General features: G+C 50.7%; 1 protein-coding gene across 3 annotated transcripts; it reads right to left on the bottom strand.

The window, feature by feature from the left end:
* Positions 1–5405: 5405 nt before the first annotated feature.
* On the bottom strand, positions 5406–14844 carry Prr18 (proline rich 18). Of its 3 annotated transcripts, none has more exons than XM_076926627.1 (2): positions 14348–14844; positions 5406–8081 (listed from the first exon to the last, which is right to left on the bottom strand). In XM_076926627.1, the coding sequence occupies exon 2, from the start codon at positions 8072–8074 to the stop codon at positions 7148–7150; it is 927 nt and encodes a 308-aa protein (XP_076782742.1). In that variant the 5' UTR covers positions 8075–8081; positions 14348–14844; the 3' UTR covers positions 5406–7147. The 3 variants fall into 3 exon arrangements, with proteins under 3 accessions (XP_076782742.1, XP_076782740.1, XP_076782741.1); XM_076926625.1 differs by lacking the exon at positions 14348–14844 and adding an exon at positions 8200–9202; XM_076926626.1 differs by lacking the exon at positions 14348–14844 and adding an exon at positions 8384–9202.
* Position 14845: the final 1 nt, after the last annotated feature.

Raw genomic sequence — 14845 nt, 5'->3', positions numbered from 1 at the left:
GACAGGATAGTTTTTAAAAATAACACAAGAAAATTATTGGTTAGAGATCATCCATACACTATCACTGGTAGCAGACTAGAAGGTCCAATATGAGGGCGTGTGTGAACCCACACACACCACACACATACATACACAACACACACACATATATACATACATGCATGCACACATACACCACACACATACACACATACATATACATACCATGCACACAACACACATAAATACACATACATGCACACACACAATAACACATGCATATACAGACACAGTATATACACTCACATCACACATATACACACACATCACATACACACATACAGACACACACACTTAATGTATAAAAAAATACATGTAAAAAATCACGATAAGAAACAGAAAAATAAGTCACAAACACAAATCAGCAAAGTCCAAAGTTGGTTACTTTAAAAATTAGTTGTATGGAGCACGTTCCCACAAGGTTGATAAAGTTAGAAACACAATGAACTCTAAGATGAGGGCTGAGAGCAGGCTTTACCCATAGATCCTATGGCTTTGGGGAGATTGTCAGACAGCTTCCTGTGTCTCACCAGTCCAGGCTAGCCTTGAACTCACAGAAACCTTGCTGCCTCTGCCTCTTGAATGCTGGGATTAAAGGTGTGTACCTCTAATACTGGCAAAGCCTTGTCTTTCAAGCCTATAGGTTCTGCTACGGCTGCTTGAGCAGACACCGACCAGTGGCTTCTGAAAGGAACTCTTAGTCCAACGTCCTATCACCGTGGATAGACAATCTTTAAAGTCCTCTTCACACAGGCCAAGTCCGTGAAGTCTGTAGAGAACAGGACTCAGCAGAAATGACATTCTTTTCCAAATTAATCTCTGGATGATTCTATCCACTGGAGGCTGCCCTGATGTAAGTCCATCACCTGTGGATATTTGTCTTGTTCATACTGAGAGTATTGAGTCACTGGTTGGAGTGAGCTATACACAAGATTCTCACTTCCAGAAAGGGTTAACTGAGGACAAACCCATCCTGAATGTGAGCAGCACCATCTCATGGGCCGAGATTCTGGCCGGAAGAAGAAAGTGAGCTGAGCGTGAGTGGCGATGTGACCGGCCACTCACGTTCCTGCCCCCACAACCAAAGCCATTTGCACTGTCACGCCTGCATGGATTGCAACCTCAAACTGTGACCTTAAACACACGCATGCCCTTCTCGGGCTGCTTTCTTCAGAGTCTTTGTACCAGAAATGGGGAAAGTAACTAAGATGCTGGAGGAGCGGGGGGCATGGCTGTGATACCCATGACTATGTGGTTCACAGACCTTTGGACCTGGTTGTTGGGGAAATGTGGAAGAGATTGAAGCCTAGGGCTCGAGAAGGGTTTCATGAGCCATGTAAAGGAGACTTCCAAAGACCAGGGACTAAGAGAAACGTGTGCACGAGGCTTCAGGGAGGAGTGCAAAAGGACTAGGGGACATTTACCTTCTATTCTGGCAGAGAATCTGGCTGAGTTTTTCCTTTATCCCTAAAAATATGAGGGAAGCTAAGTTTAAAACTAATGAAGCCTTGTGGTGGTGGTGCACATCTTTAATGCACTGAGTTCCAGGACAGACAAATATAAACAGAAACCCTGTCTCTGGAAAAGATAAAGGGTGAGAGGGGGTGGGGAGTGTAGTTGTTTGGGGAGGAAATGTTGTAAGATAGCACACCATTCAGGATGTAGGATGCTCATTGCTCTTAGATCTACAGTGAACGAGAACAGAAAGTTTTGGGGTCGGGGGAGCTGTGCTGTTTGGAAAATACAAAGAGCATAGATAGGTTTAAAGATGCCAACAAGAAGGGTACAGACAAAACAGCTTCTAAAGAGAAACTGGAAGAGCTGGAGCGGTGGTTCAGTGGGGGTTGCTGTTACAGCCCGGGTTCAATTCCCAGAACTCACATGCTGGCTCACAGCCGGTCAGTAACTCCAGTTCTAGAAAAATCCAGCGCCCTCTTCTGGTCTCCAGAGGCACCAGACACACAATAGTGCACACACACATTAAGCCCGCAAAACGCTCATATACATAAAAATAAATACTAAAACAAGAGGCACGTGCCAGCTGGTAAAAATGCAGGATTATTTAAAGAGAGACTGAGCTGGTGTTATTGCTGGAAGGCTTTCCCTACTCAGAAACATCTATTTGCGTTTTCCAAGTTTCATCTGCTGCAGTGCATAGAAGCCAATCTTGGTGTGGTAGAAAGGTACCAGCTGGCAGCAGACCTTGGCAGCAGCATCTGCTTGGTGGCATTTTTGTGATGTGGGAAATGCAAAAATTATGGGATCACAGAGGTTTGCACTCAAGTTCCAGAAAGCCACCAAGGCTTGGGAATTGGCAGAAGGACTGGATTCCCTATAGGAAGCCCAGAGAAAGCACCGAACCCTAAATCAGAGCAGAGAGCCTGGGATGCTGAGATACCCAAACTGTGGTATGTCCACCATGGGAAGCTGGACACACAGCATGAAGATCTCAAGGGAGAGGCGAGGTGTGCTGCAGATGGAGAGCTGGAGGGAAAGGCAGCTGAGCCCGAGGCGGCTGCACCCAAGGCAGGAAACTGCAGCACTCAATGTCTGCTCATCTGTATGTTGGTCTCACATTGGCCCAGTCCCCCTTTGCCATGCGCCTGTCGTCGCTCCCACTTGGAACAAGAATATTTATTCTGTGCCACTGTATGTCAGGAGCACGTAACTTGCTTACTGGTTTTTATAAAGGCTCAAAGTTACGAGTTTATCTTGAGTCACAGAAGAGACTTTGGATGTTTAAACAATGTAGGAACTAGCAGATGTTACAGAGGCTTTCCGATGTATTTTACTTGTAACCTTAATTTTCTTTTTCAAACCTTATTTTCAATGATGGTTCTTACACGTTTAACCTCCCTTGTAGCCCACCACCCACCAGAAGTAGTGGAAAAGAAAGGATCCGGGGTGGGGTGGGGGTGGGAGTGGAGCTGTTTCGAAAGGTTCTTTGGAGCAACTCCCATCTGTGTTGTGTGGAAATTGGCAGCTCAGTTCACAGGTTAGCAGGCAGCTGCAGCTCGATCCACTCGCAAACACTTCGTGGATACACCAGCAGTCCAGTTTGGTAGAGTCGGCTTAGCAACAGCAGTGACATGACCCTAGCAGAGACAGCCAGGCCTACAGCCTAGGCTCCAGTCAGCAGGAGGGAGGCAGAAACACCAGGAGAAGTTGTCAGCACTAGGAGAAGTGCCTCTCTCAGTGAAGAGAAGGTCAGCAAAGACTAGAGACCCACAAACATTGCACAGATAGCTGGACTAACAAGCCAGGCTCTGTCTCTGTCAGTCCATGGAGTTCTATTTATGCCCTCCAAATGTCATGTGTCCTCCACGTGTCTTGCCTCAGCACCTGCATCCATTCAGCCTGAGTCCACGGAAGTGGCAAGAAAATGCAGCACACCACCAGAAGTTTTTGTTTTGTTTTGTTTTGTTTTTTTGATGCATTTCTCTCTATGGAGTCCTGACAAACGCAGCTCAGCTATGCAACGTAAGGTGGACAAATGCACGCGTGTCATTAGCAAAGAATCCTTCATCGTGTGTCCTTTCACATGCTTGCTTTAGCAGGATATCCTCTCTGTGTCTGCTTCAGTGAAACCTTCCCTCAGGAGTCTACCTTAGTCTTTCACACCGTGTCCACTTTAATGAAACATTCCTTCACGTGTTTGCCCCAGCAAAACACCATCCAACCGACTTTCCAAAGAACACGTAAGTTTCCACTTCATTTATTGGCATGTATTTTACTAATTAGCTGGAATGAGCCAGTAAATGTCCCTTTAAGGGACAGGGGAAGAATGTTTCCATTTAGAAGTACTGCGTCTGGCTGTTAAGTTGCTAAGGGGTGGAGTTGCCAACCTAGAATCACCTAGGAGACACACCACATCTGTGAAGGGGGTTCCAGAGAGAATTAACTTAAGAAGGGAAGGCCCTCTTGGAATATAGGCAGTGCTATCCCACAGGTTGGCACTTTAAGTGAAGTGAAATGTAGTAATAAATAAGAGGGAGAAAGCAATGGAGTTTCAGTGTTTCCCCCTCATTGTTTTCCAAGGGAAGATGCAATGAGCAGCACTCTCGTGGCTGCCAGGTAACTAACTTCCCCTCCACAATGGACTTGATCCCAGCAGGCGCTGAGCTAAAAAGAAAGAAAACCCTTTCTTCTTTAAGCCGCTTTTGACAGCTATTTGTCATAGCGAGGGGTAAAGTAACCAATGGATGGATTTCTCATAGTCACAATGGCCTGTGCACCAAGGTCAAGGAATGAGCTGCTTGCGTTGATGGAGACAGTTCCTTTGAATGATATACTACAAAGTTATCATGCAAAAAAAAAAAAAAGAAAGAAAGAAAAAGAAAAGAAAGAAAGAAAAAGAAAGAAAGGAAGGAAAAAAAAAAAAAAAGCAAAGTGTCCTAATGGCAAGCTTAACACGCTCGGACCCCACAGGATCAACCACCCTGAACTGAACTGGACCTTTTCAGAGGAAACCACAAAACTAACGGTCCTGATAGTTTGGCATTGATTGTTATTCTACAAATTAAGGAAAACAGTAACAAACCTATCTCGTTCTGTGGAGTGCATTTGGAATAGAGTGGTAAGGGTGTGTTTGGGATAGAGCTCTCACGGGAAATTTGCAACCTCTCACAAGTTTGTGGTTATTCAATAGCATTCTTAGAAAGCATTTGTTCTTAAAATTCTTAGAAATCCAGAAAATCACTAGTAGTGTGTCCTTCGGTGAGCCAAGAAGTCCCCAGGTCTAAAGAGGGCAGGCAGTGAAGAAACCATCTCAGGGGTCTTACAACTGTTTGAAGGTCCCTTTCTGGACGGTTATCCGCTATCTTCTCCGAGAAGCCACACACAACATCCAGTTACTTTTTTTTATTTAAGCATTAAGAAATTGTAACACAGTGACTAGAAAATGTCTTCAGAATGTCGGTGGGCGACAAGGAAGAGACCTCACAAGACAGGTGCAGGCCTTCCTCTCCTTACAGAGTCATCAGCCATTCAACACAAACACGCCCCCATCTCTGAAGTGAAGAGCCAGGCACACGAAGCCCCCTTGAGTCACCAACCAGGGAGAACGTACTGAGGCCAGTTAGAAAGGGAGAGGACAGGGATGCCTGGAGGAGACAGTGAGGAAGGAAAATCAAAGTAGACAGACAGATGGACAGAATGGTATGCATTGACGGTCCCTACATGGTCCCTACATGACAGACAAAGGGACAAAGCAGAGGAAGATTTCCCTAGAGGAACTCCTTTAGGAGGTACCAGGAACTCTTTCTGGTGTTGTTAAGGCTGCTGAGGGCAGGGAGCTGAGCATGTGAAGAACTGAGTGTAGGCGGGGGGGGGGGGGGGGGGGGGGGGGGAGGGGCACGGGGGGGGGGGAGCCATGCTGTGCCAGGCTTGAGCGCAGAGGCAGTGCCCTCTCCACCTGACTTGCCTAGAGGAACAGCCCTTCTCCCCCCCCCCCACCAGTGTTGCTAATTTTGCCCCTTTGGCATTAACCATTTAAAATCAATAAGCAGCTTTAAAAAAAAAAACAACTCATCTGGTGTCTGATAGCTCCCTTTAAACTAAGGCCTCTTGGTTGGCAAAGCTTGTGTCAAGAAGGAAAGAGAGGAGAGATGGAGACAGAGAGAGAGAAAGAGAAAGAGAGAGAGAAAGAGAGAGAGAGAGAGAGAGAGAGAGCGCAAAGACCTCTACAAGGAAAATATATAATTGGTTTTTAAAAATGTAAGGCTTTGATTTAAAATACAATTGAGAACTGATACATTAAAGTCTAACAAGACAAACATTAAACTGGTTATTGACTTGCATAAGATAAGTAAAAAAAAAAAATGAGGTAATGCATTACATTCCTACAGGCAACCTTATCTGATTAGAACAAACACTTCCTTCTCATCCTTGGGGTTAAATCCACTCAGGCACAGAAGAAATACAAAAGAATCATCCTCCAGTTAATATTAGAAAAAGGCTCGGCTGCTAAGGACAGGAGTTTTACCCTTCATTCAAATAATAAATAGAATCTAAAAAGTCACTATTTACAGCTTACAGAACCCCATTGTCACGGTCTTCACAGTGATGAGAGACACCTGCCCTGGCCCACAGCTACTTCCTGCTTCCACCTCAAACTGCTCCGGTGGGCAGACATGCCCTGCCTTGCTTTCACCCAACGACCACTGCCTTCTCTGTGCAGATAAGCTCCTTCCCTAGCTAGTGAGGGTGACATTGCTATGCCCTCAAATAAAAACTGCATTCTTAGCAGACAACAACCCTGACTCCGGTCCCCACCTTGATCTACCTCTCAAGAAAATTCCAGCTGCGCCCCTGGAGACACCTGTGTGTGGCTGCGACTACGTGCGCATGGCCATGTATCCACATGAGTGTGTTGTCATGGGCACGTGTGGGTGGCTGTGTATGTACACATGCATGCACACATGACTGCTAGTGACATGGATGTGCTTGTACATTGACAGGGGAGTGGTGTGTGTGTGTGTGTGTGTGTGTGTGTGTGTGTGTGTGTGTAAGGGATGGCTGAGTCCTCAGCTGGCTGGTGGAGCACAAGTTCTCCAGGATCATCCACAACACTGTTTCCAGGGCTGCTGGGTTACACGTTCAGTTAACCAGAGTTTCTAGTACCCGATATCTTTCTCATTGGTAAGGAAAGAAATCATATATGTAGCACCATGTCCTAGCTCTGCAACAGAAGACCACTCCACCCTCGGTGGTCACAGGCTTGCAGAGTCCCCAGGAAGTGGAATGCCACCTGGGGCAGAGGACTTCTGGGTCCAATCCTTAGTTAGGGTGGGAGGTTAGAAGGCATCTCACAGGTCCTTCCTCCCTACGGGGGGGGGGGGAGGGCTTGGGGGGAGAAGGAGGAGCAGGGGACAGCTGCTGGAGTCAGGCGAGTCTGCTGTGTCTCACGCTGACCTAATTGCACAGGAGGTGGGTGGTGGGCGTTAGAAAAGGCTGTGGGTCACTCATGAATAAGCACACCTGGGGAAGGTTCCAGGCAATAGTTCTGTCCCTTGCTGGCCTACCTGGTTCACAAGAGCCCAGGTGTGCAAGGAGCGCTGGAGGCGGCCGTGGGCCTCAAGCCAGGCTGGGTCCCACAGGCCCACCTAACTCACAGCGTGCTCAGGTGCGGCAGGGAGTCCAGATGCCCTGTGCGGCCCCTCGCAGCTGCCGCCGACTCCACCCCACGCAGCCACTCGGTGCACTTGCGCACGAGGCCCTCGTCCACCACTTCCACCTCCTCCTCATACTCCTCATCATCGTACTTGTGCTTCTCATTGAGCAGCGACACCTTAAGCATTGGGCGCAGGCTGGAGGGGTGCGGGCTGGGCATAGTGGCCTGCAGACCTCCTGGCAGCAGCGAGGCACGGGGAGGGCGGCTGCTGACAGCCACCGCCAGAGGCGCGTCGGGGACACTGGTGGGACCGCCCCTCCGCAGGGTCGAAGACCTGGTCCTGGGACAGGGGACCAGGGGGCGCCGCGGGTCGGCCGAGGGTGCAGTGAAGGGCCTGCGGGGTCGCGCCAGCAACTGCTTCTCCAGGTGGCGCCTCTGGATGACCAGGATGGCTTCTGGGGTGAGGCTCAAGGAGAAGCGCGTGGCGTCGTCGGGCCCAGCCCCCGCCCCCGCCCCCGCAGAGGTCCCCGAGGCGGTGGATGCCGCTGGGATGTGGCTGCAGGCGACCCGCCGGGGAGCAGAGCACGTGGCCGAGGTTCCCCCACGGCCCGGAGAGGGCTGGGACGGGACGCGTGCGGAGGTAGGCGGCTGCGGGGTGCCCGGACCCAGGCCAGGACCGCGCCGTGCCGGGGGCCTCTTCAGGGTGGTGGAGGGCCAGGAGCTGGAGAGCAGCATCTCGGGCGGCCTCCTCTTCTTCTCGCCCGCGGCGGCGGCGGCGGCCGGCGAGGGCACGGGCGGCGCGCAGGGTCTCCGGGATAGCTGGCGAGCGGCGGGACCCCCCTGGATTCGGGTGGGAGGTGGCGGAGGCGGCGGCGGTGGCGGCATAGGCGAGAATGACATGACTCTGCCGAGCAAGCGGAGCATCAGTGTCCTGGAAGGAAAGGGGCGGGTCTCAGTCACCGCGCACAGAGCCGCCCCACTGGCCCGGAGACCCCCGGCGCCTCCCCATCTGTTGCTGATCGCCGCGCGCGCGCTCCCCGAGCACCCACCTGCGAGCAGCTTCAGCATCTCCCGTTCCCTCCCAGTCCCTTCAAAAGAAGGCGTCTCCCGCCACTCCCTCGCCTCGCCAACCCAGAGAGCTCCCTCCTTTTGCTCCGCGAGCTGGGTTCTGCGGGCACCGCCAGCAGCCGCCCCACTGCTGGCGAATCTGGACGTCGGTCGCCCGGTTCACACCTCCGAGACGCGCCGCGCTGGGCTGGGCGGCAGGAGGAGGAGCGCGCGCTGGCAAGGGCTTGTCAAGTCTCGGGCTGCTAGAGGCTGCCTCTATCGCAGACTTGGCTGAACGCTGGAGACAAAGTGCCAGACATTTGCAGGGGCGAGAGCTGGCACCCAGTGCCCCAAGGCTCTGCTCTCTGGTTCTCCCATGGCTCAAGAAGTGAAGGATTAGTCCATCAGAAGCCAGGAGCTAGGTCTTAAGGGTGGCACCAAGTCACTGGTGGAGTCCTGCACATTAGACAGAGAATCCTTTCAGATGACTCTTGGAGCCAGTCTGGAATAGCAGGGAAAGCAGCCTGTCCCGGGCGGGGCATTTAGGCGCTACCTAGGTTTCCCTGGCATTGTTGATGCCACTCCTTGGGAGTTGTTTATACATTAAGGCCATTTGTTATCAATAGGCAAGGCGTTTTGTTATACAATAGCAACATAGGAAATATATGACATTTTCTGTTTTATCAAGTGACTTCCTGCATGGCGATGTGTTGTTATACAGACAAGGGAAGCTGGCTGTTTATACGTGGAAACAGCCACAGCACTGAAAGATCCGATAAGCTGGTCATCCAGCAGTTATAAGACAACGCACCCAGAAGTCAAAGGGATTTACCTGTTTCACTTAAAGGGGGTGGGGGGCAACAGACAGCTAGACTTTAAAAGGTGCTCCCCAGCACAACGATTAGCTTTGGCCCGGGTTGAGCACATGGGAAAGTGGGTAAGCCTCTTTGCCTTGTGCCAACAGTCAACTCCACCCCCTCCTCTTGTTTGTCCTTTCCAGCAGCAACTGGACACTCACAGTCCAGGGTAGCCAAGGAAACTTGGGGAGCGGAAGCTTTTCTCATCAGAGCAGCCGGCCGGGAAGTTGGCATAGGCCCCACAACGACCACAGGCGTCTCCATCACGTCCCCTCTATGCAAAAGCAGCTAGCTTCCAGAGAGCTCTGCCCACTCACGGGGGCCTTCTGCCCCTGCCAAGGGACCCAGGGCAGAAGCCTCTGTCTTGAGCTCAGACCACTAGAACACGGGCAGCTTAGCTCCCAAGACACTGTATTGTTTTAGTTCAGGTTCTAGTTTCTAGCTAGTCATGGGTATGGGGATGTGAGCAGGGTGCATGTTGAATATTAGGGGAAGGAGTCCAGAGCCATTTCTGTAGGTATAGCTGGGGAGGTCATCTTTGGAGGAAAAGCAGCAAACTGCCGGATGCCCACCCAGATGTCCTGTGTGCCAGTGGAAATGTGTGATGTCTGGAGTCCTGTCTGTGTTCAGATTGCGTCTTAAGACTTCAGGTGTTCAGAAGTCAGGGTGTGGTTGGGTAGAAGGCCAGAGGTGGGGGTGGTATGCCGTCTCATAACTTTAAGAGGTAACGTACTGATGTAAGTCTGTGTTGAGCACGCCCATCACCTTGTCCATTCTACTGGGAAGAGGGCAGCACTTCCAGAGGCTCCAATTGCAGAGAGAGACAGGACCAGACTCAGCACCATGTGAGAGCCAGATGTGGCTATTACACTAAAGGAAGACTCTGTTGGTTGGGGAACCCGCATAAGTGAACCCCACCTCCAACTGATAGAGACTGGCGTGTTAAAAGCCCAGAGGAGCAAGTGAACCATTATCAGGCTAACAGCTAGGTCCAGAGTAGGCACTAGAATGTTCCATGTCACCTTAGCATCTTGCTCTAGCCTAGGAGCCTGCAACCCGGGAAGCTGTAAGCATTCCTGTCCTGAGAGTCAGGAGGGATGGAAGCAGGAAGCCCAAGTCCAGGCATGACCGCAGGGGACTGCATTCCAGCACCTCGAGTGAGCTACCTTAGCAGAAGCTTGCTTACTTCTGACTCTGGGAGCAGTGCCTACACATCAGTGACACTTGTCTGCCTGTCCCTCTCCCTCTGCCTCTTGCAAGAAGTTAGGAAGAGCAGGGCACCTGAGAGGAGGCATGGGGTGGACATCTACCCCTGACTCGGTCACCACACTGACTGTTATAGAATCCGTTACACATTCCATTTGGTGGGAGTGTGTGACAGGTGACAGTTGGAACAAGGGAGGTCATCCTAAGTGAAGGTGATCAAAAGACTTTCAAAGAGGAGATGCAGGGCCTGACCAAGATGGCTCAGAGGATGAAGACACTTGCTGCCAAGCTTGATGACCCGAGTTCAGTCCCCAGAAGCCACACAATGGAAGAAAAGAACTGGTTCCTGTAAGTTGTTCACTGAGCTCTGTATATGTACTGTTGCAGGACACAGGCAAACACATACAAAAGTAAATACATGCAAAAACAATTTAAAGTAGTTTTTTTTTTTTAAAAAAGGGGGATGTGTGGTGTATTGAAGTAATTAGTTGACCAGTACACATTTTCACATAATTTTATAAATAGTCGTAACTTACTTGGAATTTCATATAATACGGAGAGTGACTGAAGGAGACACCAAACCTTGTTACACAGTACACACACATACACAGGAATGCACATGCATGTATATGCACATACACATACACAAAACAAAAAGGGTTGACAAAGCTCCCCACACTTGCTGGTCTGACTGAAAAATGTCCCCCATATATTTGAGTACCTAGTCCCAGCTAATGGCTGTGTGAGGATGATTTTGGAGGTGTTGGATCTTGTTGGAGGATGCTGGGAACTCTGAAGTTTCAATAGACTCACGTCGTTTCCGAGCCCTGTGCGTGTGTGGTCTGAAATGTGAGCTCTCAGCTGTTCCTGCTGCCATGCTCTGCCTCTACCATCAGAAACCCAACTTTCTGGAACCTTCTGGAAACATACGCTTTTGTCCAGAAGTTACCTCAGTCATGGTGTTTTTAATCACACCAACAGAAAAGTAGCCCATAAACTCACTAAACTTACTATTCTGAGTAAGCCAGTTGATAGAAAAAAAAAAAAAAAAGCACAAGTCAGCAAGGCCAAATAGACAAATTTGGCTCAGTCCGGGTTCTTTATCACCTCAAGTTAACTTGTTTTCCAGGCTTCAAATATAATAATTACCACAACCTTAAAGATACTTTCAGGATGAATAAAAGGATTGCATCCAGGTCCCACTGCCATGGCAGGTGTGTTTTGAGAGTCCCCACTGGCGGGGAATTTAGCCTGCCCCCTTCACCCCAGTTTTAAGCAGTCTCTTAAGTCATTTCCCTGTGGGTTAGGGGCAGTGGCACTGCAGGAAGCAGGTCTGGATGGGATAGAGGCACATGTTAGCATCATCAGCCATCCCACCCTGCCCTCTGTGGAACCAGGAAAATTCAGTGCCAGCCACAGATGTTTTGCACAAGCACTAATATTTCAAACGACCTCACAAACATTTTTTCCTGGTAGTTTTTATACTTCAAAAGCTGGCTTAGGCAGCATTTAACGAGAAGAACAGAGGATGTGTTTGCTTAAGTCACACCAGTGTAGGCGAAGACAAAGCAGCTTGCAAACAGGGCACTGGATGCTTGCCTCTGCCCCACCCTGGGGCTGGTCCCTTTCAGGATCCTGCTAACCTAACTCTTCTGGCTGTTGCAAACCAGAGCTGCCGCAGTACAGGTCCCCAGGTCACTCACTGTGGGGGATTCTGACACTGACACCACCTCTGATGGCCCAGGAGGAGAAGCTGCCACAAGCCACAAGCCACATCAACCATGACTGTCTCATGCTGACAGAGTTGGATCCTGGACCTGGACACTCTAATAGTGGCTCAACTTAAAAGCACTCAGACACCCCGGCTTTGCATCCCAGGCTCAGTGGAAAGTTTAAGAGTGTTTGTTCTCTGCCTTTTACTGCAGGCTCCTCCCACAGATGCCTGGACCCTTTCTGAATGGTCTACGTACTGAGTGCTTGCCTACCAGGCACCAGCAGCCACTCATTTCTGTCGTCCATCCTGTGGAGGAGTAAGCCTAGCCTATTACAACTCTCAGATGAGAAAACTGAGGCTGGGTGGAGCTCTTGCCTAAGCTGTGAAGGGCCCACACCTTTGCGACGCTCAGACGCTCAAACCTCCACATGATAGTGGAGTGTGGACATTCCTAGCGAGGGCCATTTGCCTCTACTCCAAATAACCCCCTTAGGACATCCATGGCCCTGGTACTAGGCACACATTCCACACCTTGGAGGTTCTGGAAAGACAATGGGACACTAAAGAAAACACTAAATTTTTTTAGTGGGCCATGGGATCCCTCAAGGCTGGTCTACAGCGCCCATTCTCCTGCTGCTGGCCCTGTCATGGATCTGGAGGAGGTGGGGGGTGGGTGTGGGTGGGATCCTCTCTAGTGTAAAGTGATGTCAGCTGGCCAGCAGACAAGAGCTAGCATATGCTACTACGTGTGCTACCAGGCGTGACCCTGGCCTGTGCTGAGGAACTCGCTACACAACACGTGAGGACTGCAGGATGCTGAGTGAGAAAAACCAATCATCCCTGCCCAAAGGACTGACCCAGGTGTTCAGAAACCAGACACAAACAAGTCTCCAGTGCCCTAACCACATCACCCCACAGCCCCGACTTTAACTGACTACAGCTTTCACACTCTTAACAGCTGTGCCCTCTGGCATAGCAGTCCGCCTGTCCCTTCCCTCCCACTGAGGACTCAAACTCAGTCTGTCCTGTTCCTCCCACCAGCAGCCCTGCTCAGGGCTGAAATGGAAAGCTAGATTAGATCTACTTAAATATCAGAGTTCCAGTGCCACACTGGCGACTGCCAGCCTTTACACATCAACTGTGCATCTCCCTCCCCCCACAACGCTGCTGCAGGGCCAGCCCCACCCCACATCTTGCAATGCCCGTGCAGGCTGCCACCACTGCTGCCATCTGGCCTGGGACTAAGGGCCAGAGTCCTAAGCTTCCGGCAAAGGCAACATCCTGTTGTCCCCACATCTCTCCACACCAGTGGGTTTAGGATTCCACTTCTCCATTCTCAGGCCACTCTGCTGCCTCTGTAGACATCGTTATTCAAAATTACATTGCCCTGGGACCTGTACCAGCACTGAGTCCCCACAGAGTATTTGCTTTCTGTGAGCCACCCTGATTCTTGTGCAGGAAGAACTCCAAGGTCTGCAGGCTAGGCTACCTGGATTTAGCTCTTCCAAATGGCCCCTGCTTCTTTCTCTCCCAGGTTCTGAAAGACCCCTTCCTTGGGACTGGCTATACCCAGCCAGGACAGGGTACAAGGTAAGCACTAAAGTCTACTTAGAGATAATTTTTGAAGGGGCCCCCCAATTCTGCTTTCTTCAGAAGGTATGGCTGATGCAGCAAGTTGACATCCAGGGAAGCAGAATGAGGTGACTCAAAGGAGTGGCACAGTAAAATGCAGAGCAGGGCTTGGCCCACCAGAATCCAGCCGACTGGACAGGATAGGCACTTTAGAGGAGCCAGGCACCTGTAGGGTGCATGGCACATGACTGTTCTTCCCTGAGCCGTAGAGCCCCTTCAGCGTCACTCTCTGCACTCTGCTTCTCTCAGCAGGCGCTGAGCAGCACAGCACACCTGCCACCGGCTGGAACCTCTGTCCACCCCACACTTCCTCACGGTACCCAGAGCCTCATTGGGCAGTGGTGTCTGTGTTATCTGGAGCCGAGGCGGCACACAGCTCCAAAGAGGATCCAGGGTGGGCAGGTGAAACCCTCAGTCAGCAGGGTTATTTTATAGATTTATTTTTGTACATGTGAGTGCTTTGTTTACACGTATGTCTGGTCATCATGTGCATGTGGTGCCTCTGGAGGCCAGGAGGGGGCTCAGATCCCCTAAAAAGAGTCAAAAGATGGTTGTGAGCTACCCTAAAGTGGTTCTCTGCAGAGTTGTCTCTCCAGCCCCCAAGTCCACAATGTGCCCCTAGTTGCCTGTCCCCTCCCACCACTTCTGTACTCTGAGACACTGAGTGACTGCCCACAGTGCCTGCACTTTCTCTGCCTTCCTAAAGACTAATGTCCACGACATGGTTGCTGTGGCACTCACCAGGCCAGAGACAAGAGAGATTCTTCCAGCACACCTGAGGACGCCTCCCCTCTTCATTTGCACCTGCCTGAGCCACACGTTCTGTCCAACAAGTGTATTCCTGCTGACGCTGGGCCACTGTCTGCCTGCGGAGACCTGAGGGAGACAGCAAGTCACTGCTTCCTCATCCTGTTGCCCGACAAAGCCAACTCTGTGATGCCCAAAACTTCTTCTTCTTCCTCCTCCTCCTCCTCTTCCTCCTCCCTGATCTCTATCCCGGGAATGAAAGCAGTATGCTGTCCTTGCCACCTCTGGGCCACCTTCTGACCAGCAACCCCCACACATCCCTCCTTGGATCATTTTTTGGGTGGGTGGGTTATCTGGTTGGGTTGGTTTGGTTGGTTAACTCTGGTTAAGAACACTCGTTGCTCTCGAGAAAACCCAAGTTTATTCCTAGTGCCCATGTGGGGCCTCACTGTGTGCCTCTGGCACGTGAGTGTGTATGTCTGGCTCTTGACT

This window comes from Arvicanthis niloticus, chromosome 28 (genome assembly GCF_011762505.2).
Source record: "Arvicanthis niloticus isolate mArvNil1 chromosome 28, mArvNil1.pat.X, whole genome shotgun sequence".
In the NCBI taxonomy this organism is placed as follows: domain Eukaryota; kingdom Metazoa; phylum Chordata; class Mammalia; order Rodentia; family Muridae; genus Arvicanthis; species Arvicanthis niloticus.
Note: the sequence above shows the minus strand (reverse complement) of the source record. Positions and strands in the feature narration are given on the sequence as shown.

What these genes read in the sequence shown, in the direction of transcription:
- Prr18 (XM_076926627.1), bottom strand. Translation starts at nt 8,074, where the DNA reads ATGCTCCGCTTGCTCGGCAGAGTCATGTCATTCTCGCCTATGCCGCCA.